The sequence below is a fragment of the Leptopilina heterotoma genome, unplaced genomic scaffold (assembly GCF_015476425.1).
Source record: "Leptopilina heterotoma isolate Lh14 unplaced genomic scaffold, ASM1547642v1 Lhet_87, whole genome shotgun sequence".
Classification (NCBI taxonomy): domain Eukaryota; kingdom Metazoa; phylum Arthropoda; class Insecta; order Hymenoptera; family Figitidae; genus Leptopilina; species Leptopilina heterotoma.
In genome coordinates this window covers 1138955-1164787 of record NW_025111190.1, presented here as the reverse complement: position 1 = coordinate 1164787, position 25833 = coordinate 1138955, and the positions used below count along the sequence as shown (strand labels likewise).

The 25833-nt window shown below is 24.7% G+C and overlaps 3 protein-coding genes across 12 annotated transcripts in view; all 3 read right to left on the bottom strand.

The window, feature by feature from the left end:
• Window positions 1–25833, bottom strand: part of LOC122511553 (peripheral plasma membrane protein CASK) — a 434675-nt gene that overhangs the window by 189383 nt on the left and 219459 nt on the right. The gene's annotated exons all lie outside the window — the stretch shown is intronic.
• LOC122511556 lies at window positions 59–6328 on the bottom strand. 3 transcript variants are annotated; one of them, XM_043626899.1, is made up of 7 exons: window positions 6218–6328; window positions 5605–5748; window positions 4951–5244; window positions 4551–4828; window positions 4048–4286; window positions 455–552; window positions 59–213 (listed from the first exon to the last, which is right to left on the bottom strand). In XM_043626899.1, the coding sequence occupies exons 1-5, from the start codon at window positions 6246–6248 to the stop codon at window positions 4206–4208; spliced, it is 828 nt and encodes a 275-aa protein (XP_043482834.1). In that variant the 5' UTR covers window positions 6249–6328; the 3' UTR covers window positions 59–213; window positions 455–552; window positions 4048–4205. The 3 variants fall into 3 exon arrangements, with proteins under 3 accessions (XP_043482834.1, XP_043482832.1, XP_043482833.1); XM_043626897.1 differs by having other exon boundaries at window positions 4048–4828; XM_043626898.1 differs by lacking the exons at window positions 59–213; window positions 455–552 and having other exon boundaries at window positions 4022–4828.
• LOC122511557 overlaps window positions 11127–25833 on the bottom strand; it is a 62457-nt gene continuing 47750 nt past the window's right edge. Inside the window, exon 2 of the mRNA XM_043626900.1 lies at window positions 11127–11192. Coding sequence (XP_043482835.1) covers window positions 11142–11192 — 51 coding nt within the window. The 3' untranslated portion in view covers window positions 11127–11141. The remainder of the gene's footprint in view (window positions 11193–25833) is intronic.

The window sequence follows — 25833 nt, the reverse complement described above, 5'->3', positions numbered from 1 at the left end:
TTTATTAATACTCTTCTGGTAATCCATGGTTAAACACGCGGTTATCACAGAAGTAACGCCAAGTAAGCAGGTAACTGGCGCGCAACACAGCAGCGCATCTAACACAAAGTAACGTAATCTTTCTCTGTTCAGTGTCGGAAACACTCATTTTCTAACACTCCCTCCTGTTCGCATCCTTATACTTCCATAATATTTATTCGAATTAATTAGTACCTGTGAACATAGAAAAAGGATTAGACAATTGAATTCACACCATAGCGTGATATGGATAAATGATTCTGTGAAGGGGAAATAAACTCATCTAATTCTTTACAAATTAATTTTGGATTAGTTGTATGTTCTGTTGTACCCCAACCTGCTATGAATTTTGTAAATAATTCTGATTTTTTTAATTCAAAACTATTATCTATTTGACTCACGTGTTAAATATTTAATTTCTTTGTTTCGTACTCACCCTTTTTTGTTTTCATCGTTCTGTTTTTTTTTCTTTGCTGTCAACTTTTGGACACCCATTTCTACCCCTTTTTGCTACTGTCGTGGGTGTTTCATTTGCTAGTCAGGAATGATTTTACAGATATTAGGATCACCGAACAAAAAGAATTTTTTAAATATTTTTTATATTTGTTGTAAAATAAGCATCTAAAGTATATGAAGTCGTAAAAACTGTCACATTTTCATCTATTCGAAAATATTAAAGAAAACACATCCCTTATGAAAAAAGAGTACTGGAATGAGTATTGGAAAGAGTACTGGAATGAGTATTGGAAAAAGTACTGGAGTGAGTACTGGTTTGAGTATTGGTTTGAGTATTGGAAATCCAGTACTTTTTTCGCCTTTATATAATCTAAAATTCTTTTACTCGAATATTTGCAATTGACTCTATTCTTAAACCTGAAATATTATAAGTAAAATTCATTTTTCTTATTTTTATTTCCTATAATTCTTATTTTTCTTAATTCTAATTGTCGGAATAATTTTCTGTCATTTCTGTCGACTTTTTAATGTCCACATAACCTAAAATTTATTATTTATTTTATTTAAAAATAAATATATATATATATATATATTTTTTTTTTAAAATCACATAATCATATCCACCCCCACAGCACCGAAACTTTCCTAAAAATGTAATTAATATTTACTTGCAATATTCGGAATATTTAATTGCAATGTTTATTGAAAGTTGTGTACAGATTTAAATGTCCCGATTTAATAAATGTTTAGCGCGAAGCTTTCCTGAACATTTCAATAAAATCTTTGCATAATTATAATTATAATTATGCAAAGATGTAATTTCATGTTCAGGAAAGCTTCGCGCTAAACATTTATTTAATCGGGACATTTAAATCTTTATACAATTTTCACTAAACTTTTCAGTTAAATATGACGAATATTGCAAGTAAATATTTAATAAATTTTTAGGAAAGTTTCGGTGCTATGGGGGCACTAATATTGACATAATTCCTATTTTTTTAATGTCCTATTTTTTATTTTATTTGTTGTTTTTCGTTCTTCCAATTGTCTATTATAAGTCAGACTTTTTTTTAATAAAAATTTATTTTAACGAATGGGCGTTTGACACATTTATTTTTTCTAAAAATCACATAATAATATTCACTAAGATTAACTGCTACACGGAGAGAGAATATATATTAAATTTTGTAAAAATATTTTCAAATTGGGGAAAAAGTGCGACAAAGCGAAATTTTGATATAAAAAATACTAAACTTTAAAAAAACTTATGTGAAATTTAGTATAATTATATTAAATATCAAGAATATTAATTAAATTCTAATATAACTTTAGTAAATTTCACAAAACTTTTTTTAAAGTTTAGTATTTTCTATATCAAAATTTCGCTTTGTTGCACTTTTTCTCCAATTTGAAAATATTTTTACAAAATTTAATATATATTCTCTCTCCGTGTATTTGGCATAATTCCCAATTTTCTGAAAAGTTAAATGTCCTATTTTTTATTTTACTAATTATTGTTCGTTCTTCAAAGTATCTATTTCGCTTTTGTTGCAATCGTTGCAATGCAATGTAATGGCAATCATATTAACAGCTGAGCCTTTACGCTCGCTGCATGTTTCTGCCCTTTACTGGCAAATGGCTATAATACACGTCTTGCCGCCTGTCATAATTGCATTACTTTTGTACCTTTTGTATTTTCCATTCTGCAACCGCGTTTCTGCATAGATTTAAACAATCTTTTGAATTATTGTAATTTAGAAGATGCTTACCCATTGTTCGTTGGCAGATTTTCTAAAAAGTGCCCGTGTACAGAGAAAAACTAGTTCGAAAACATTTGTTTACTAATTTCACGTCGTTTAACCCAGGCAGTGCCGTTTTTCTTATAATAATTGTAAGTCGCACATAACCTACAAATTTCAGAGACTTGACAATTTAATTCACACCTTCAAAAATTGTTATGAATTAGAGATTATGATTAATTATTTATATATTCGACGAAATAATTCAATTCTCCTAATTAATCCATTATTCTATAATAAATCGTGTTATAATTTCTCTAACGGGCGAATTAATCTTTTTTTTATTTCGCCCATTTTTTTGTATATTCTTCTGACGGACGAAATAAACTATTATTCTTATTTCGCCCGTCACTGTGTATTTTTGTGACGATAAAAATTTTTTATTTTTAATAAAAAAAGTCTGACTTATAGACAATTGGAAGAACGAATAACAATTGGTAAAATAAAAAATAGGACATTTAATTTTTAAGTAAATTGTGAATTATGTCAATATTAGTGGATATGATTATGTGATTTTTAGAAAAAAAAAATATATATGTGACGCTCCACGAGAAAAGGGACCTTATGACAAGAGTAAATAAGGTCCCTTTTCTCGTGGAGCGTCACATATATATTTAAATAAAATAAATAATAAATTTTAGTTTATGTGGACATTAAAAAGTTGACAGAAATGACAGAAAATTATTCCGACAATTAGAATGAAGAAAAATAAGAATTATAGGAAATAAAAATAAGAAAAATGAATTTTACTTATAATATTTCAGGTTTAAAAATTGAGTCAATTGCAAATATTCGAGTAAACGAATTTTAGACTATTTATAAAGGCGAAAAAAGTACTGGATTTCCAATACTCAAACCAATACTCAAACCAATACTCACTCCAGTACTTTTTCCAATACTCATTCCAGTACTCTTTCCAATACTCATTCCAGTACTCTTTTTTCATAAGGGATAATTTACTATAAAAACGTAAAAAAATTATTAGAATTTATTAAGAATGAATTATTTTATTATTATAAGTTGGTAGAAACAATTATTAATAAGAAATATTAAATAAAAAATAATTTTAAAGTTTACTTGGCAAATAACCTATTTTTGCAAATTTCATTCACTAAATATGAGAAAGAGAAATCATTAAATTGAATAAAACCTTATGAAATATAAAGTACCTGTGATTAACTTTTAGTTTTTCTTATCATTTTCTTCCTGTTTTCTTCACAAATATTAATAAATAAGCATTTAAAACTGCCACTTTGCTTATTTTCACGATTTTCAAATGTAAATAACTTCTGCCCAGAAAAATGAAGAATTACGAAAATTGGGCAATAATTAATTCATCACTAGACCCGGGTCAAAATTTAAGCCCTACTTTCAGTCTAAAATATAGGTCTTATGTTAGGTTTTAGCAGTCGTAACGTTTGCGATACAATTAGTTCCAATTAGACTCTACTATAACTCCAAAAACTGGGTGGGAAATTTGATAAATTTTTAATGCATTAATTAAAGTACTACAAATTGACAAATATTGTTCTCTGCATTTGAATTGGTTAAAATATCTAATTTGATAATAAAAAGTCAATCACTGATTCAAATAGTAATATTTTCCTACTGAAATAGCTAATGGTAACTAATTATTATTCTTTTCCGGTCAAATTAAATTCCTGAGCTATTTCCTTATTTTCCAAATTGGTAGACACACTGTTAAATGTATTGGTAGAAACTAAAACCTGTCGAAGACGGGTACGACAGCTAGTTTAAACTATAATTGATGTACCTTTTGTCTCCTCTTCCTTGTGAGCTATTAGAAGTGGAAGGCTCGTCCGGACAATTGGTGGCAATATGTTTGCCAAATGTATTGCATTTGTAGCATAAAATGCCTTTCCCTTTATTTGAGCAGTTAAGGGCTATGTGTCCCCAACTCTGGCATTCATATCACCTCGCCGTTCCTTTTTTCACATAGTTAGGCGCTTTTATAACTTTTATCTCACTCGTTTGGTTTCTAGCCGGCTCATCCTGCATAACAAACATTTTTAACTCATCATGTTGTATCTGAACATTATTATTAAACGCATCTCGCTTTTCTTCATCAGATAGAGACACGGCCCCAGGAGAATTTTCATAACTTCTAACTTTATTATTGTTTTCTACTTTTAGTGTTTCTTGTTTTCTTTATTTTCTTCTTTACTATTTGAATTTTTTGAATTTAAATAATTTAATTTTTATATTTCCGTGTGCCGTCTCATCATCAAACGAAGAAGAAGTTTTTTCTATATTTACCTGCTTATTGATTGTTAGCATTTTCTTTTGCACTTCCACTATAGACTCAACTATTTTATTTAATTTAAAACCTTGTTGGGCACAATCATCTCTGACCAATTGGATTAAATCTACCATTGGTTGATTTTGTTTCTTCTCTTCTTCTATATTATTCAACTGTTGTATAATTAAATTTGTAATTTTTGTCTGTTGGATTATTGATTGTATTGACACATTACACAATTTTGTCACTAATCTAGTCAATTCGCTTATCTTATTCTCTTGTCGATCAATTCTTTCTAAAATTGAATTTTAATTATTTCATTAGTATTTTGGATAATTTTGTTTATTTACTTTTTCTTAAAATAGTATTGGTGGAAATAGGTTATTATATTTTCTGTCATTGTGGGTTTTTGTTTACCTTTCAGTGTTTGTTGTTTTAGTTGTTCCCAAAATCTAGCCATTTTCTCATCCATTGTCTCATCACTTCTATTTAACTCATCTTTATTTTCTTGTACTTTCGCTTCTTCTATTTCCCCCTCTTTGTCCTCATCTGACTTTGTCTCTTCTTCATTATCACTCATATTTTCTATTGATTCGCTGTCTGAGATTTTGGGAAGTTTCCTTGGCATTATCGGATGAATATCTTCTATTATTTTACTTTTGCACCAATCAGTGAGCATTCTCCATTGAATTTCACTGAACATTCGTTTCTCTGTGAATGATAAAATTCAATTTTTAATTGAATTCTATTTTATTGCCATGGTAATTTTTTATTTTATTTTGTCTCTGGACAGTTTACTGAACACAAGTATCACCGACCATGAGAATAAAAAGGGAACTTTCAGTAAATTTGAACACAAAATTACCTACTTATTCGACTTTTATTGATCATATTATAATAGCAAAAAAAAAATTATGAACAAACAGTAAAAATTGTGTGTTGTATGCATGCTTACCAACACTATTTGTTCATTAATTAATTTTTACAGATTTTATAAACACTTCTTAATAGATACTCATCGGCACTCGTACGTTTTTCTGAATTTTAACAATTTAATGTAAATAAGCTTACCGGCTTTGTATGTATTTCCTGAGTTTAAAATCAGGTTCAGCGTCTCATCCTCTATTTTCAATAGAACAGTCTCATTTTTGTGAAGCTCATCTAATTTGAAATTTTGAATCAGCTGATTCCATAAATTCTGTAGTTCGCTCGCTTCTGCAAAAATTTTATTCCATATATCATATTATCTCTCCTTTTGTATCTAATTTACTTTATTTATTAGTTTTATTTTATTTATCAATATCATCTTTAAAAAAAATATAAGTTTTTATTATTTATTTTTAAAAAAAAAAAATTTTACTTATTATTTTATTCTTAAACAAAGTTAATCAAGTTACGTTTTAACCTCAACAAAACTTTTCTCTTCTCACTTTATCATGACTCTATATTTCGTTTTTATATTGTTCACTTTCGGAAATTAAAAACGAAAACTCATACTGCCAATTTAAAAATGAATTCTTTAAACAAACTTTTGGCTTACCAATGGATTCACCCATTAGTTTAGTATATGTGCTAATCTGGTCATGGAAGATTTGGAGAATGATTTTTTTAATTTAAAAAAAAAAATGCAATTTTGATTTTTTGGCCTAAACTATGTAACAATAAAAACGTTTTATTTACTCACCACTAATCTTGGTCTGTGCACTATCACCCATCTTAATATCTTGTTCAAAACCTTTCGAATCTCTTTTACTCGTCGTTCTTGTCAATCACTTTCTTCCCAGTTGAAGCGTTTTCGCACTTTTCTTATATTACAAAAAATATAATTATTAAGCCCATAACTTGAAGGATTATGGTTATTAAGGCTGTTTTCGGCGTTCACACAGTGTAAACACACGAGTTAACTAAAGTTCAATAAATCCTTAATATTTGTTAACATTCTGTTGGAACTGTCCAATCAGGATTAACTCGGAGTTAACACCGTGTGAACGCCGAAAAGAAACACTTTATAAATTGAAAAAGTAATTGTATTTATTAACAGTCTTCTGGTAGTATAATTATGGTTAAACACGCGGTTATCACAGAAGTAACGTAAAATACTAATGAACACTCTCGGTGCATAAGTATAAATAAGCAGCTAACTGGCGCGCAAATCAACAGCGCATCTAGCTACTTTTTAAAAAAAAAAATATTTTTGAAAACGATATTCTTTGCTTCTTTTCAAAAATTTTTTTTTTTTTAAAAACGATAATATTTTACGAAAAGGAATTATAAAATTTCCTTTTGCTTTAATGTATTGCGATTGAAGGAATTAATAATTTTTCAAAGTAAGGTCACTTTTTTGTTTTAAAATATAGTCCTTTCGTGAATAAAAAATTTATAAAAAAAAGCATTCAGTCAATGTGGCATATTAAATAAATAAAAACGTTTCGTTCTTTATCAAAAAAATATTTCTTATAAAAATATACCACTAAAATGTTTAGAAAATATTATTTAGAGAAAAATGTAAATCCGCTTAATTCCTTTTTTCTCCTTTTTATTCTCCTTTCTTTGCTTCTTTTCAAAAAAAATTATTTCTCAGAACGATAATATTTTACGAAAAGAAATTATACTATTCTCTTTTGTATTAATGTATTGCGATTGAACGAATTAATAAATTTTCAAAGTCAGGTCACTTTTTAGTATTAAAATATAATGAGACCTAAATATAAAGAACAAAAAGTGGAATAATCTTTTCGTAAATAAAAAATTTACAAATGAAAAGATTCTGTCAGTGGGGCATATTAATTAAATAAAAATGTTTCTTTCTTCATCGAAAATAAAATTAATAATTTTTGAAAGTAAGGTAAATTTTTACTTTTAAAATATAATGTGACCTAAATATATAAGAACAAAATGTGGAATAATCCTTTTCCTGAATAAAACATTTTCAAAGAAAAGCATTCAGGCAGTGTGGCATATTTAACAAATAAAAACGTTTATTTTTTTATAAAAAAAAATTATTTAAAACAAAATTTAATAAAATTCTACACAAACCTTTAATTATTTTCAAAAAATAATAAAAATTTCACAGAAATTTCATTATTTACAAATTTTTTTATAAATCTCTTCGCAATCATTCAATTATTTTCATAAATAATAAAATTTTTACTGGGATTCAATTATTTTGGTAAATAATAAAATTCTTATTAGGAAATCAATTATTTTGATAAATAATAAAACTCATTGCAGCATTTTAATTATTTTAATACAATTTGAATTGAATTCCTCGAAAAAAGGAAATTATTCTTAAAAATTTTATTAAAATTCGTCAAAAGCATTCAATTATTTAAAAATTTATTGATCCAATTCTTTATGAGAATTCAATTTTAAGAAACATGCAACTATTCAATAAATTGTTTTTTTTTGTATTTAAATAATTGAATTCTGGTTGAATTTTTTAATAAAAATTAATTTAAAAATGTATATCAGTTAAAATTTTAGATTATAATTGAATATTAAAAGCATTAGAGCATAAATTTTTAGAAATAATTGAATTTTGAAAAAGTTTCAGATTAAAATCTTTGAAAGTTTGAATTTTTCATATTTTTAACTAACAATTCTGTGGAATTAATTTTTTTTGAGAAAGTTTAATAGTGGATTTTTTTTATATTATTTGAGGTTTTTATTTTCTAATATATATTTAATTAAAGAATTTACGAATAATTGAAATTTTATAAAATTGATTATTGTAAACAAATGAATTTGAAAATTGTCAAAGAACTTTTTCGAAATTTATTAAAAATAATCGATTTTAAGAATAGAATTATTATTTAAAAATTCTTGAAAATAATAATTTTATCAACTGGGTCATCTTTAATTATTATAAAACATAAGTTATCGATATCTTCATGTTTTATAGTTATGAAAAATTTAATTTATAGTTTTAAGTAAAATATTCTCTTATTTGACTTTCATTATTTTAAAAAATAATTGAATTTTTGAAAAGAAACAAATTTATTATAAAAAATGTATTAAAATTTATAATAATTATTGAATTTTTTATGAAATATAGTGAAATTTTTAAAAATAATTAAATTTTTTCCAGACATTTTATTAAAATTGTAGGTATTTAAAATAATTTAATTCTTTGTTGGATTTTCTTTTTAATTTTAATTAAAATTGAATTCTTTCGAGAAATTTTAGTAAAATTGTATTGAAAATAATTGACTTCTTTGGAAGAATTTTATTGAAATTTTTAAAAGAAAAGAATACTTTTCAGAAACCTTATAATAATATTATTTATGAAAAGCCTATCCCATGAAATATAATGCCAAAAGGAGTTTGAGTTGAAAAATTAAAAAAGCTTAAAATTGTATTTTCTTAATGAAAATTCTCTATTATTTTCCCCTGATTCTCAACCATTAATTCCCTCATTTCTCCATTATATTTCCCCATTCTCTCTTTTCGCTTTCGTAAGTTTATAGCAACTCCCTCGAAAAGGTGTCTCCTATTCGCTTACATGGCAGCAGACTCTCTTGGTAAACCACAAATCCGTGAAAATTTATATGCCTTACAGTTATTCTATCTACAAGTGCTAATGACACCTATATATATAAAAAGACTCACAGTATGAATTTTTTTTCATCCCCTTTAATTTATTTTTCCGTGATTTTTTTTTCTTTTTCTCTCTTTCTCCTTTTTTTGTAATCAATACCTCAGTAGTGTGCCAGATGCTAAAGAGATAAAATATAACTGAAATGAAATTTAACTGCGTGTATTATTTTCTAAACGATTTAAAATTACAGCTTAGCAAATGCATAGAGATAAAATCTGTTGAAAAGGAAAATTTAATATAACTAGTATGGAAATTAATTGCAATAATAAAGTTTGAAATTATTTCCAAAACGATTGTCTTTTCATATTATGCATTTAGTTAAATGTATATATAGTTACGTTCATGGATATCTTTTTATGGGAAAAGTTTAATATTTCTCGATGATTACGGAAACTAGTTCAAATGACTGTGTTATTACATAGTTGACGATGTTTGAACAGTATAGGGAAGCACAAATTGGTAGAAACTCGGCGCTTGTGTAAACGAACAAACATCTCCAATAACCATTGTTTCATATTAGGACACACAAGTTCAATTCATCGAATGAACTAAAATTCTAATTCGTCAATAATTCAAGAACAAAATCAATATTTCTTTGACGTTGAATTGACAAGGACAAATTTTCGACTATAATTTCCATTTGTCATTAAAATAAAACTTTCTTTAAATGAACTTATCAAAGAAAGAAAATTTCTTTTAATCATAGAAAAAAAAATTTTTGTTTAAAACAGTAAAAACGATAAGATTAGATTTTTAATTAAATAGATTAGATTAATTAGAATTTTTTACAAATTAAATTAGTTCTTTAAATGAGGATTTGTTCAAAATAGTTATTAATTTAATTTTTAAGTCTTTTTATTTGTTAACTAAATTTCTTCCTAACTTTTTGTTTCTTTACTATTTTTTACTATTATTTTCGTCGATTAGTAAAAAACAGTTTTTTCATTCAAAAAGATTATTAATAATAAAATTACAGCAAAAAAATAACAAAATTTTAATAAAATTAAAAATTTTTTTTATTTAATAACTAAATTTCTTCCTGACTTTTTCTTTTTTATTATTTTTTCTCTATTTTTTGATCGATTTGTAAAAAATAGTTCTTTCATTAAAAAATATTACTGCAATAAATGACTATTATTTAAATTTTTTTTATTTGTTATCTAAATTTCTTCCTAACTTTTTGTTTCTTTACTCTTTTTTCTCTATTTTTTCTTCGATTAGTAAAAAATAGTTCCTTCATTCTAAAAAATTACTAATAATAAAATTACAGCAAAAAAATGACTATTTTTAATAAAATTAAAAATTTGTTTTATTTGTTTACTACATTTTCTCTTAATTTTTCTTTAGTCTTTTTTCTTTATTTTATTTTATCAGTTAGTAAAAAATAGATCTTTTATTTAAAAAATTACTTTGAAATAATTTTAATACATTATAATTAATAATAATAATTTATTAATTAGTTTTCTTATCTAACTGGAATATATTTCAATAAATTTAATTATTTATTTTTAATTACTAATTCATTTTTAATTACTACTTTATTATCAATGACTAATTTATCATCTATCAATAATTAATTTAAATATTCAGAAAAAAATTAACAACTTTTAAACAAGTAATACATATTTAATTAATTAAAAATTCTAATAATTTCCATTTATAGATACTATTTTCAAAAAAAATTTTATTTCTTGATTTTAATAAATAATGCACAGCGAGTGATTTTATGAATTGACAAATTTTTTTTTTGTTCAAGTCGAGAGCGTGTCATTAAAAAAAAATACAAAATAAAATCTCATTTCTTTTTCCTCATGAAAGAAATAAAACAATTTTTTCTCGATTGATGCAAATTTTTTTTGCTTATTCATTTGCGTAGTAATATAATAAAGAAAAGGTTATAAAATTATTTTTGAAATAACATTGCCGCAAAAATTGTAAAGAAAAAAATTCTTGAGTAGGTTATTTTTTTTTTGAAAAAAATTCTTACCTGGTATTTTAGAGTGGTTTTCTTTCAGAATTTTAAACGTGCTGGTACATCATGCAAAAGAGAATTGGATCTTACCTGAAACATAAAAGCGAAGTAATGCATTAAAAAACAGAATTGTAAAATACAAAATTTTGTACTTAAAATGTATATTAAAGATAAAATAGTATAGAAATATTAAATTTTTTTGCGATATTGTAAAAAAAAAAAATGTCACAGGAAAAGGAATAAAAAATGTTGTATAATTTTTTCTTTTTTTGAGACATTATATCTTTTAACACTTTTCTTTAAAGTGAAGTTTAATTTAATATTTTTTTCATTCATTCGAACTAAAAGACAAACTGAACAATTATTTTAATTAATTCCCAAATTATTTGGATTATATTCCTTGTTATGTTGAATAATTTCCTTTTTCTCTTCTAGATTTTTACAATTTAAATAATAAAACTTTCAGACCATATAATACACAATAAGAATTTTTTTGGAATTCACATATTTTAGATAACATGATAAACAAGTACATGTATATATGTATGAAAATTGTATAGTCGAAAAGTGTTGCTGAAAATTTCTCTCGTTCAAGGCGTAAATCTACAAAAGCATAATTTACATGACTTGAAAACTTAGAAAAAGTTCACCTTCCGATTTCATTTTTCAAGAATACAAAAGAAATTCCACGGGAATAACTCTCATTTATCAGGCTTTTAAATTTTAAAGTAAAATTTCTATTGTGTACACACTAAAAAAAAGAAAATTCACTCCTTTCGTGAAAACTGCTAAACTCTCGCGAGATATACTCGAAAATAAAACGAAGATGCAAGTAGAAAAAAATAGAAAAAACAAAAATTCTTACAACACTACATAAAAATAAAAGTCAGAAAAAACGAAAATTGTACAAAAAGCCATTGCAGTTTCTATTATAATTATCTTAAAACACCTAAGCGTTTAATTTCCCCGAGAGTTGAACATTATCTTACAAATTTATGTGTGTACATACAGGAAACTCGATTTTCGAGAAATTCTAAGAGAAAATGACTCTTAAGTTCACTATGTAGAATAATTTTGCATATAAACACATTGGCAAAATGAAACAACTAAACGAGTTGTTCAAAGAGTAACTGTTGAATTGAGAGTACATAAATCAATGAGTAATCTTGATATTAATTAACACACAGCTTTTACTACAAGAGTTTTAACAATATTATCAAATATTAACTGAAATTTAACATAGTTGTTAAAATTTATATCTCAACTGAGCAAATATAACTTTTCCCGATCCAATTTAAAGTCGAATCATTCAATCAAAATCAATTAAAAAACAAACAATGAAATAAATTCAATTCATCATTTCAATTCAGGTCAAAAGTCCCAGGTCAATTGCCCCACATACCAGAAAAATATTTAGTTAAAATTAAAATTATGAATATACTCCAAAAAATACAGGTCAGTAGGCGAAAATAATCAACAATTTTAGGTCACAGGTACAAGTGACATAGGAACTATTAAAATTTAGCTCAAATATTCAGGTCAAGAAATGAAGAATCGAACTTTGAAACTTAAATCAAATCTGCAATTTTTGGAAAACAAAAAGGGGATTTAATTCTAAAATTTCTTGTTGCAGATGTGACAGGAGCAGGTCAAAGGATAAACTTGAAAATAAAGGTCAAATTCACTGGTCAAGAGACAAATAAAAGCTTAAAGTTTAGGTCAACTTGATAGGTTAAGAAACGAATTCAATCCTAAAATTTAGTTTACAGATTCTATTGAAAAGAAAATTCTCGAACTAAAGGTCAAATTCAGACGTCAAAACTAAAAATTAAAAAATAAATTAAAAATTAAAATTTAGTTCAAAGATTAAGTAGCGACGAAGAAATACTTAAAATTTAGGTCGAAGGCGCAAGTCAAAGAGTTAATTTAATACTAAAATAAAGATTACGGATTCAGGTCAAAGGACAAACCACAAAATACAGGTCAAATTTACAGGTAAAGAGATAAATGTAACATTAAAATTTAGGTCAACGTCACATGTAATTAGGAAAAGGAAAAAAATTTTGTCAAAGTAACAGATCAAGTAAAGACGAAGCGAAACTTAAAATTTAGGTCAAAAGCTCAGGTCAAGAAGTAAATTTAATCCTAAATTATAGGTTACAGGCTCAGCTGAAAGGAAAAACTCGAATGTAAGTAAGTGAGGTCAAATTCAAAGGTTTAATTTCTAAATGTCAAGAGACCGAAAATTTAGGTCAAACAGTAAACGAAAATTTTTTGGTCAAATTCCTTGTCTAAATGTGAAAGACACGCTTAGAAATTACGGCACATTCTATGAACGAAAACTAAAACTAATATTTTCGAAACTATGAATAAACCAAATTTTAGGTCATAATAAAAGGTCAATAATCAGTTTAGTGTCAAATGCACATCCCTGAAAGTTAGGTCCATAAATCACTGTCAAAAAGACGAATATAACCTTAAAATTATTGTCAATGATGGAGGTAAATAGAAAAACATCTAAATTTAGGTCAAAAGTTAAACTAAAAATCTGGAAATGTTGGTCAAAGACACATTTCAAGAAGTAATTTTACCCTTAAAGTTTAAATAGCACAAAAATATAAAAAATGTAGGTCAAAATCGTGGGGCAAAAGACGACATAACCTAAAGGTATTTTGCCCCACGATTTTGACCTAAATTTTTTATATTTTTAGGTCAAAAAATCAAGTCAAACGACGAATGTATAATCTTTATTTTAGGTCAAAATTACAGTGTAGGAGGAAAATAATTCTTTTATAATGCAGGTCAAATTTTTAGGTCAATAGAAAAACGTAACCTAAAAATTGTTTACAAGTACAGGGCAAGAAATGAAACATAACCTAAAAATTTAGGTCAAAAGCCATAAAAGAAATGAATACAAATAAGCAAGTAAAAGTACAAGTACAAGTAATACAAGTAAAAGCTGGATTTTCTCATTCATAGGAAATTTTTGGACACTTTGAAGACTTGTGGTGCAAAACTGATAAGAGTGAGAAAGGCAAGTTTGCAAATTAAAGTGAATGATTATATGAAATTAAAATGATTAAATTCTGAGAGAAATGTTAAGAGAAAATTCACCGATTGAATACCCCCCAAAATTGCTTTTCTTCGGGGTTAAAAGGCTACGTTCCAGTGGCTTAACCAGAAGCACCCCAGTCACGCTCGACCCGTTAAATACTCCGACCACATGTTACACGACGAACTACTTCCTGGAAGATAATTATTTTAATTAACGATACTGCTCGACCCACTTTAAACCACTGCGCTCAGAGACTCATGCAATGAAAGAAGAATATATACATATATCGTTGAGTAAAAAAGATGCAAAAAAGGCGCAGCAGCAAATGCTAATTAATTTTTCGCATCAAGGCTTTCAAAAAGAGTAGACACAATTTTATAAGAATCGTTATATTTATTGAGAAAAATATTGACACTTGTCCTTTCCACTTAAATGTCAATATTAATAATGAGTGTCACCATTTTTTATATGACTAATCAAATTATCATTTCAACTAGAAATTGGAAAAGAAATTTTTTTAATACTTTGAAATGAAAAATTAATTAAAGTAAAAACTGAGTGCAAATAATTTAAATATAAAAATTATAATTAATTAAAATCAACTAAATACTGATTCATTGAAATAAACTAAAATCAAATTACTTCAAGTCTAGAAAATAAAAATTAATTGCAAAAACTAAATGAAAATTAATTAAAATAAACTAAATACAAATTAATCGAAATAAACTAAATAAAAAAATTTAATTAAAATGCAGTAAATATCAAAATTAAAAAACAAAGTCCAAAAATAAAAAAAAATGCAAAAATTAAACATTTTTTTGCAGTGTTTTTTCAATAATTGCACTCAGAAAAAATTTATTTGAAACAAATTTTAATCAAATAACTTTTTTCGTACTATTAATTCTTGTAGGTAATTAAAATTCTTTATAAAATGAATTAAATTGAAAAATTAAGTATTTGATACAAATGAATTTTTATTTTATAATTGTCGGATAAACAATTATATGAATCAAATATTTCTGTGTGCTAAAAAAATTAAAGTTTTCATTCAACCAATAAAATTTTGAAAATAATTCGAAATATTGAAACTGACACCACTATACTATAATATTTTTTGAGAAAATACATTCGTTTACTTTCTTTCTCATTTTTATGAATATTGAATAAAAAAATCTTTTTCTGAATAAAATAAAAATTACTATTTATTAAAATAAATATAAAAATAAATGTCGAAATAAATTTACTTTTACTTCCTATACTCTAAAGTTAAATAAAAAATGTTTTCTTTAATAGAAAAAGAAAGTTGAGCAACTTGTTTTACGTAATAACAAAAATAAGTCAAAAGTCAAGTGAAATAGATATTATTTTCCTTTTTCAATTTCAGTTCGTTTTTCAGTATAAAGCTGCTTTCACAAATATATACACACCGAAAAATTTTCAATGTAACTCGCAGAGTGACTCGATTTCATATCCTGATTTGAGGGAAATAAAGTTTGTGGATTTAGAGCAAACAGAGGAGAACATTTTGGCACAGTTTCGAAAAAATAGAAAGAAACTCCTTTTTTTCTTTTTCATTGCTAACTTTTTGGCAAGCGTTGGCCACACTATACGAGAGGACTAATCGTAAAAGAGCTTCGAAAATCTATAAACAGAGAATATCGAGTAAAAAACGAATAGAGGTAACACAAAAATACAAAAAAAAAACACTAGGCTGAATATTTATATTCTAAACAGCGTGTTATAAAAGAGAACTGACAATGACAAAAAAAAAAGTAAAGAGTGAGGGGTGATGATAAAAGTACCAATACTCAAGTTCCGACAAATATTGAAGCTACATGTTCACAAAAATTCCTTTGAAAGCGCTAAAAAACTATAGTCACAGAAATGTCCTCATCACAATTGTTGTACTGAACCTGAAAGAATTAATTTCAAATCCCTTCCAAAATATCAAAAAATATAAATAAATGACAGTTCATTTTAGCTTGTAAAATAGATTTGTAAAATTTTTTAATATTTATTTTTCCCTTTTTAATAAAGAATCCCCTCTGGATAAAACATATTGTCGATAAAACTACCTGTTATAGAAGGGAATCGTTTTCTGCTTCTGAATCGACATCTGCCAAGAAACTGTCCGCAACATAAACTTACTTATTGATTTTTATACCTAAAATATATATACCTATATTTATAAACACAATGACAAGCAAAAATGTTTCTACATTTTCCGCACAAGTAATTAAATTTAATTCAATTATTTCATTTTATAATTTGATATAAAATTTTTCTTCTATTCTCTAATAATAACAATCATAGTATTAATTACAATAAGACAAATAATAAGAAAGAAAATGATGATAATGATATTAATAATAATAATAACAATAATAGTGATAAAAACAATTTAATATTCATTCAACTAAAATTCAAAACAGCAAAATCTAAATATATCCATTCATTCCGTTGAATTTCATTTCCATGTAGATAATAAATTCTTAGAAGCATTGTCATGTTTTCAAAACACGGGAAAATTATAATTTTCAAACTTCCATTTTATCTGTGTCACTCAAAAAAGAAACTCGAGCTTGATGAGAAAAAGCATATATTTGAAAATCACGGAAAATTATTTCTTGACTATTTTCAAGTTTCATTTGTGTCATTAAAAGAGAAAGGAAAAAACCAGGGAAAAAACTTGAGTTTCATGTGGAGACAAAATAAAACGCAAAAAGCACGAGTTTCGTAATTACTTAGCTTTGCAATGTGATTAGCATACAAAGGTGTCATTTTACCTTCGCGTAATATTCACATAAATTATAACAGCAGCTTGCTCACTTGACTCCCATTATTTTATTTTCTATAGAGGAAGACAAAAATAGAAAGAAGTATAGAAAAACAAAGTAAAAAAGAAAGAAAGAAAAAAAAGAAAAGAAAAAAAGGAAATAAAGAAATAAAGAAAGAAAGAAAAGAAAGAAGGAGAGAGAGAGACAAAAATTGAGGGATACAGTCTACAATCGTACTAAAGAATCGAAATGTATATATAATAAATTTTTGTCGTTTATTTCCCTTCGTTTCTTCTTCTTCTTCCCGATAATAGTTTTCCAAGTGTAAAAGGAAAATAGAGTCAAAACTAAGAAAGATCGTGAAATTAAAGTTAAACACCCCCCCCCCTAGCCCCTATTGCCCTTATAGCGTCTCATTAAATCCCAAAGGAGCAATTTTCGCAAGCATGGAATATCTTTTGGAATCTTATACGCGTACACAAGAAAATCTAACCCTTTCCTCCTCTTTCATTTTTAACCCCCTTCTATATAATCCATGGGGACAGATAAGAAAAGTTTACAGTTAAGTTTCTTACTCTAACTTTCGTACACTGTCTTATCAGGTAAACTTTCGAGCCATTTGGACTTGGATTTAGTTTCAATAATCTTTCATCAAAAATCAAATTCAATATTAAAGTTATTATTTAATGTTAATTGTTTATAATTAATAGAAACGAAAAACGGAAACAAGTATAGTGAAGAAAGAAGATGATTTACTAAAAATATTTTTACTACTAAAAAATAGTTATTGCACTTCGGATAATTGTGTCTCCCGAAAACTAATTGATTTAACTAACTAAACACCGAAACTAAGTAAAAATTATAAATCAATTGCCATTGATATTTTTAGATAAAATTGACAGAAATTATTGAAAACGAAATATTTGGCTTGACTAAAAATAGATTTTAGTATTGGAACGTATTTTTTAAGACTCATAAATATTTGTCTGATTAAAATAAATTTCACTACTAAAACTACAAATTTTCACCGTAAATTGTACGATGTAATTTGGATAATTTTAGAAAAATTACAAATGATTGTAGGAATTCAATTATTTTCAAAAGTAATAAAATTCTTGGAAAAAATCACAAATTTTTAAAAATTCTCGTCAAAATTTCAATTATCTATAGAAATAATTAAATTCTTCTCTAAAATTCAATTATTTTCAAAAATTTTAATCAAATTCTTGACGAAATTTCAATTATTTTCAAAAACATTCCTCATTTCAATGATTTTTAATAGGTATTTACTATTCTAATAAAATTTTCCAAAAGAATTCAATTAATTAAAAAAAAATTTAAGAAAATTCTACACAAACCTATAATTATTTTCAAAAAATAATAAAAATTTCATATAAATTTCATCACTTACAAATTTTTTTATAAATCTCTTCGCAATCATTCAATTATTTTCATAAATAGTAAAATTTTTACAGAGGGATTCAATTATTTTGGTAAATAATAAAATTCTTATTAGGAATTCAATTATTTTGATAAATAATAAAACTCATTGCAAAATTTCAATTATTTTTAATACAATTTTGATTGAATTCCTCGAAAAAATGTAATTATTCTTAAAAATTTTATTAAAATTCGTCAAAAGAATTTAATTATTTAAAAATTTATTGATCCAATTCTTTATGAGAATTCAATTTTAAGAAACATGCAACTATTCAATAAATTGTTTTTTTTATTGATTTTTTTAATAAAAATTAATTTAAAAATAGATTTCAGTTAAAAGTTTAGATTATAATTGAATATTAAAAGCATTTCGTTTTTAGCGCATTTAAAATTTTGAATTATTTTCAATGTTCCTAAATTTCTGAATTTTTAAATAAAAAAATCGACAAATAATTTAAAATAATTTTTTATCAATACGAACAATTTTTTTTATAATCTCTGACATAAACTACATACCAATAGTAAAAGAAATATTACTGGCTTAAGAGGTAGCAAATTTTGAAACATTAATTTTTTTGTAAATAATAATAATAATTATTATTATAATAATAATAATATAAAATTATTCTTACCATAGTAATAATAAAATTAATTATAATTGGGAATTTAATTAAATTAAATAATAATAATAAATAATAAATAATAAATTAAAATAATTAAAAAAATATTATAATAATTTATATTATTATTATTAATATTATTATATTATATTATTATATTATATATATTATATATATATATATATATATATATATATATATATATATATATATATATATATATATTATTATTATTATTATTATTTTTTTTTAAAAAGGTTTGTTTTAATTATTATTATTATTTATTATTTATATTATAATTTATAGTTTAATTAAATAATTAAATTATTAATAAATAATAATTTAATTAAATTAATTTAATTTAATTATAATTGGTGAATTTAATTAATAATTATTTATCACAAGTTTATTATAAAATCTTTGATTGATAAACAAACATTTTTTTTAAACTACTTCCCAATAAATTTTGAATGTTGAATAGAAAAATTTCTTGATATTTTCGTCAAATTTGAATTTTATTAAAAAATATTTCTTTTAAATAATTCTTAAAGTCTCAGTAGCAACAAATGCATTCGGTCAGACGAAACTATTTGTAATTGACAAATTTCAGGTTTCAGTAATAAAAGTAAATTTTAAATCGTACTAATAGAGTTCAAAATTATAAAAATTCATTTTTTAGTAGTAAAAACTCTATTTAGTCGGACCAAATATTTTATCATCAGTAGTAAAACTAGAGTTTAGTTCATCTCAATTTAACAAAAAGGAAGAATAATTATTGATTTTATTGCAAAAACTGATAAAGGCCAAACCCTGACGACTTCTATATAATAATAAATTAATTTCCATATAAATATGATATTCAACAAGATGGAATATCAGGTCGTTGTATATATTTGGGAAGTTTAAAGGATCTCCTAAGAAGGTTGGAACAAGGCTACTTTAACTTTGAAAGTACGTTAAACTTTTATAACTTTTACGGACGAGTATTTTTCGCAACTTTTTTCTTCCTCGCCAAAAAAAATATATCTCCCTCTACATATATATAGTCAAAGTATCAGGAATGACACAGATGCAAAAAATACTGGTATTGTGGTGTAACTTGACAAAAGGCACCTACGTGCCCATATTCTGTCATGCTATCCAATTTTTCATCTCGCACATATAAACTTTGATCATGTAAGAAAGTTTACTTTTCACTTAGGGATAATAGAAAAATTCCATATTTTCTTCTTATTTTTACTTAGTACCTAAAAACAACACACACATATATATATGTACAATCGTCATTTTCCTCTCAGTAAATCAAGACATCATTTTATAATTATTAACTTTAAACTTACATTTTACTGAAGTAAAAAACGACTAATTTTAAGTAGAAAAAGAAAAAATTTCTAGTGGAGAAATAATTGAAAAATTAGTAAACTTTAACTATTTTCAACATGGGTGATTCTCCTAAAAGGATTCCTCGTTTTAATTACGTAAAAAAAATTATAAAATGCATAACAGTTTTAACAAAAACTAAAGAACAAAATTAAACCTCAATAGAAATTTTTGAACTCGCTAATTCTGGAATTAAAATCAAATATACGTGTAAAGAATTTTTGAGAATCAATTATCAACTCTAATAAATTTTTAAACTTTCGCCCTGTGGCTATGCGCCAATTTAAATTACAAAACCCAGCTGAAAAAGTTGTAAAGAATTTCACTAGAATCATTCTATATGAATTCTAGTGAATATTCTATAGAATTTCACTAGTATGATTCTAGAGAATTTCTACATGAATTCTACTGAGTTTTAGTGATTTTTAATTAGAAATAATTTAAATTCGTGAAATAATATTTTTCAACTTTATATTATTATGTAATTGAATTTTACATTTGATTTATATCACAAATTTTAGGCAAATTCATTTAACTTAGTAACAGGGCTCGATCCAGTGAAAGTATTGAAAAATAGAATATACGGATTTTACGGACCAAAAATGAAAAATTACGGACCAATTGCTGAAAAAAATATAACCAGTCCGAGTCAAATAAGAGAACATTTTACTTTAAAGTATAAATTAAAATTTTTCATAACTATAAAACACGAAGAAATTACTTTTGAAAACAATTGAATTTCTGCAATAATTTGTAACTTCTCCAAAATTAATTTTTTTTAGTGTTAACTAAAATTTTTCTATAATTACATTATTGTCAATAATTTTTGAAATAGTGTTTTGAGAATTTTCAAATTCTTTGTTATTAACTTAATTCAATTTTAAATCAATTTTTATTATAAAATTCTACTAGAATTCAATTATTTAAATACAAAAAATAATTTATTGTATATTTTAATGTTTCTTAAAACTAAATTCTCATAAAGAATTTAATGAACAAATTTTTAAATAATTGAATTTTGTTTGACGAAGTTTAATAAACTTTTTAATAATAATTACATTTATCCAGGAATTCGATTAAAATTTTATTAAAAAAAATAATTAAAATTTTTTGATAAGAGTTTCACTAATTATGTAAATAATTAAATTCATAAAAAGAATTTTATTATTTAGAAAAATAATTGAATTATATCACGAAGGAATTTATAAAAAATTTGTAAATAATTGAATTCCTGTGAAATTTTTATTATTTATGAAAACAATTGAATGTTTGCGTACAATTTCATTAAAATTGATTTTAAATAATCGAATTCTTTTGGGTAATTTTATTAAAATATTGAAATATATTTAAAATATTAAAAATCATTAAAATGAGGAAAATTTTTGAAAATAATTGAAATTTTGACAAGAATTTTATTAAAATTTTTGAAAATAATTGTATTTTGAAGAAGAATTTTTTTATTTATAGAGATAATAATTGGGATTTCGCCGAGATTTTTTTGTAAATTTTGAACATAATTGAATTTTGTGATAAAAATTTTATTACTTTTGAAAATAATTGAATTTTTGCAATCATTTGTAACTTCTTCAAACTTCAATTTCTTTGGTGGTTTTAATTAAAATTCTTTTATAAATCCATTATTTTTAATAATTAATTAAATATATATTGACAAATTTAACTAGTTTTAGAAGATGTTGAATTATTAAAATTTTTCCAAAATCAAAGATCATTAAAATTTCTAATTAAATTCATTCAACATTGAAATTTTATAAAATTTCAAATTCAAACCGTTTGAGGTTCATTTATTTATGAGAATTGCAAACGAAACTCTTTTAAAATTGAATTAATTTTGAAATATTTGAGTGAAACTATTCATTAAATAATTTATTTATTTTATGATAGTTATTCAAGATTTATGTTAGGTATTTAAAAAGAAATTTTTGTCAGAAATTGAAAAAATTAAAGGTTTTGTTTTTGAATTCGTGGTAATTTTATAGTTTATGAGTCAAACAAAATAGACACAAAAATTCAGAATTTTCTTATGAATTTTAAAAATTAAATTTTTTTAAAAACTTTTAATAAAAATTCCTGACTTTTCACTGATTTCCCTATGTCAAAATATATAATTTTTATAATTATAATAATATTAAAACTATATATATTCCAAATCATATTTTATTTTTATAAAAAAAAAATTTGAATTAAAAATGTTTCCAGTTCGAAAGTTCTTCTTAGATATCATAGAAACTTTGAGTTGCATTAAAAAATTTAGTCGCCATGTTGAATTCGCCATTTTGAATTTTGAACAAAACTTGTTGATCTCTTTTTTTTTAGAAAAATGGAGACATTTTTTTTGAGAAATGTTGCTATGTGATTGATGGATAACGGCTAACATGCAATTTTTGGTATTTAAAGAAATAAAAGCTGCTGAATAAAACAATTTAGAAGATAATTTAGCGATTGGATTCATCGAAATATTTCACGTGATCTACTACCTGTTCCGCCTTCTCTATAATTCGACACGTCCGTTTCAGGTAGTACAGGAACAAAGTAATTAGGCAATACGTTATTAGGTTAATTAGGGAAAATGCCTCGCTTTGGTCCTAATGGATATGTATGGTTCAATATTCCACTTTATACGCTTAGAACCGGGACTGCCATTCATCGACAGAAAATCGTTATCTCCTTAAACAGAGATACACTCCCAAGGGACCCCTATATATGTACGTTGACGGCCCTCGCCCAAAAACAAATTAATAATTTCCAAAAATTTGACCCAAAAAAAGTACAATATCGAAAGGGGGAAAAATAAAAAAAAGCGAAAAGAGGACGAAATAAAAAGGAAAGAAGAAGAAACTAAAAACGAAAGGAAAAAAAATTATAAACCAAAAAGAGAAAATGTTTATTCTACATATACGAGACGTAGTTTCAATTTCGCAATATTGCTAATTCAATTCAACTATATTTAACAAATTGTTTAAATCTAGAAATCTCTATTTAATTTTTCAACAGAATATTTGTTAACTGCAAATAGCCGCGGGTGTGGATTTAGTATTATCGAAACAGTTGATGATTCAGACAGGATTTCCTGTATACATTTATTTATAATGCGATTTATTTTTTGCCTGGAAATATGTAAATGTATATTATTATTTATTGAAACTGAAAATGCGCAGACTAGAAAATTTTGTGAATAAAGGATGAGAGAAAAAAATCAACTTAAATGAAAGAGATTTATTTTTAGCCTATAAATTTTATCACTTTGCTTGGATTTTTTTTTCATTTCACGCATTGCTTGAATTTAAATAAAATTATAGTGTTATATTTTCTTTGTTTTATTCACACTTTGTCGCCTTCTGAATTGAACTAATCATGCGTTTGATATATTAAATCAGTATAGTACACTTGAAATATTTTTCCCATTCAGTCAGATTTGAAAAAAAAATAGTGGATCCAATATGATGGGCAAAAATTTTAATAAGCCCGAGTAAACATTTTTAAATAAATACGCTAATTTTGAAAAAATTTTGAATTTTTCAAAACTGACATAATTCCGATTATGTGAAAAAGAAGCCAAAAATCTTAAATATCAAATAATTGATAGAAATTATTTGTATAACTTTAGAAAATATTTAACCTCTAAAAATAATTAAATTATTAATAAGAAATTGTTAAATTATTAAAAAAATAATAGTAAACTGAAATTTTTTTAGTATTTCTTGAAAAATACTTAACTTTTTTTAGGTTTATTTTTAGAATATGTTTTGCCTGAAATTTATTAAAAATAAAAATAATAGCATTCGGAATTAACTTGTTCGTAACAATCGATAGTTTCAACAACTGTTATAAATTATCAATTATGAGATTATTTCAGTGAATTGGCAGATTGTGCATCAAGGATATTTTACTGTAATTACCGTTTTTAGTTTACCAACAATTAATTACAGATTCAATGGCTCATTTCTTGTTGGATGATCATGAGCAGAATTTTATTAAATAATATTAATATTAATAATATATGGGTGATTGTCCACTCAGTGGTCACTTTTGCTTTCCCACTGTTCCCAATTTAATTTAAATAATTAAATAATTTAAAAATTATTTTCAAATCTGCTTCAAACTTTTGCATAACTAATCTTAATTTTTTAGTCTTCATTTCACCAAAATTCTTTATATCTAATATAAGAATTAATTATAATTTCTTTTAATCGAAATAATAATATTATGTTTTCGAATGACCGATTGACAAAATATTTATTACTGAGAAAGAATATTTTTTATAATCTTCAAATCACCAAATAACCATTTCTAAAAATTCTTTTTTTTTATAATTATTACTTACATTAATATTTACATTATCGAATTGTCAATTTTGATAAACATGTTGAGAAATTTTGCTTTTAAGATCACAAATAGCAAATAAAGTTTGGCTTCAATAAATAGGAGAAATAATTATTTAAAAGTTGCCTTACAATGTCAATTGTTTATAAGGAGGGTCGTTTTGAAATGGAATGCCCCATATATATAATTAAAATTTTAAATTGAAAATAAAATATTATTTTTCTCAATTTTGAATTGGAAAATAAAGTAAGATATTTCGTTATTACGTGACGAAAAGAAAAAAAAATATGAGGGAATTAAACAGCAGAACGTGTGTTGGTTTTTGAAAATAAAAATTTCGAGCATATAGAGTAGATTATTATGTGTGTTTTGGTGGCAACGATTCGCGGATACATTACGGTTATTTATGAACCATCATAACAACATATGTATTCATGGAATGCTGCTCCTCTACTCACATCAGTGTAACCAAACTACCCTATGCGCAAGAGTCGTACAACGTCAACTAATAGCACGATTTCATGTACCTTATTACACTGACTATCATATTAATAGCTCTATAAATGAAGCTTGAATATATATTCGTACCGTGTTAATCAACACTAAAATGTCATCGGATATATCAAAATATAATTTCCCCTCCCATTCCAACATTTCTGCGTGATTCTCAACTATAAAATCAAATGCAACTGTAATTACTAATTATACACAGGTACTGGGGTATTATCTAAATTTGTTCGTTTTCCACTCTGTAAATCATCATTTTCATTATATTGTACTCTATAGTTACTTTATTGGTCTCTTTGATAAGTGGTTTGTCAATTTGGCTAAATTGTAGTTTCATCTGTTTCAAATGCGTTCATTGTTCTGGTATTTAATATTCGCTTTGCATATACTTCCGAAAGCAACGTACCTCCGATTTTTTTGGAACTTGGTTTACTTACGTAATTTTGTATCCTGATTACGAAAATCATAGTGAAAATTGGCGACTAGGTCATCTTCATGGTAAAAACCATAAAAAAAACACCATAAAATTGTGGTTTTTTGCGTTTAACTCGTTGGATTTGATTAATCATAATTTTTTGTGTTTATAAATATTTGTAAATTTTTCTCTGCTT

Coding starts and splice junctions, on each gene's coding strand:
- LOC122511556 (XM_043626897.1), bottom strand. CDS start 6,248: ATGGGTGATAGTGCACAGACCAAGATTAGTG. Junction 5,245..5,604: donor AGGAAATACATACAAAGCCG/GTAAGCTTATTT, acceptor TATCATTCACAG/AGAAACGAATGTTCAGTGAA. Junction 4,829..4,950: donor AAAACAACAAACACTGAAAG/GTAAACAAAAAC, acceptor ATTCAATTTTAG/AAAGAATTGATCGACAAGAG.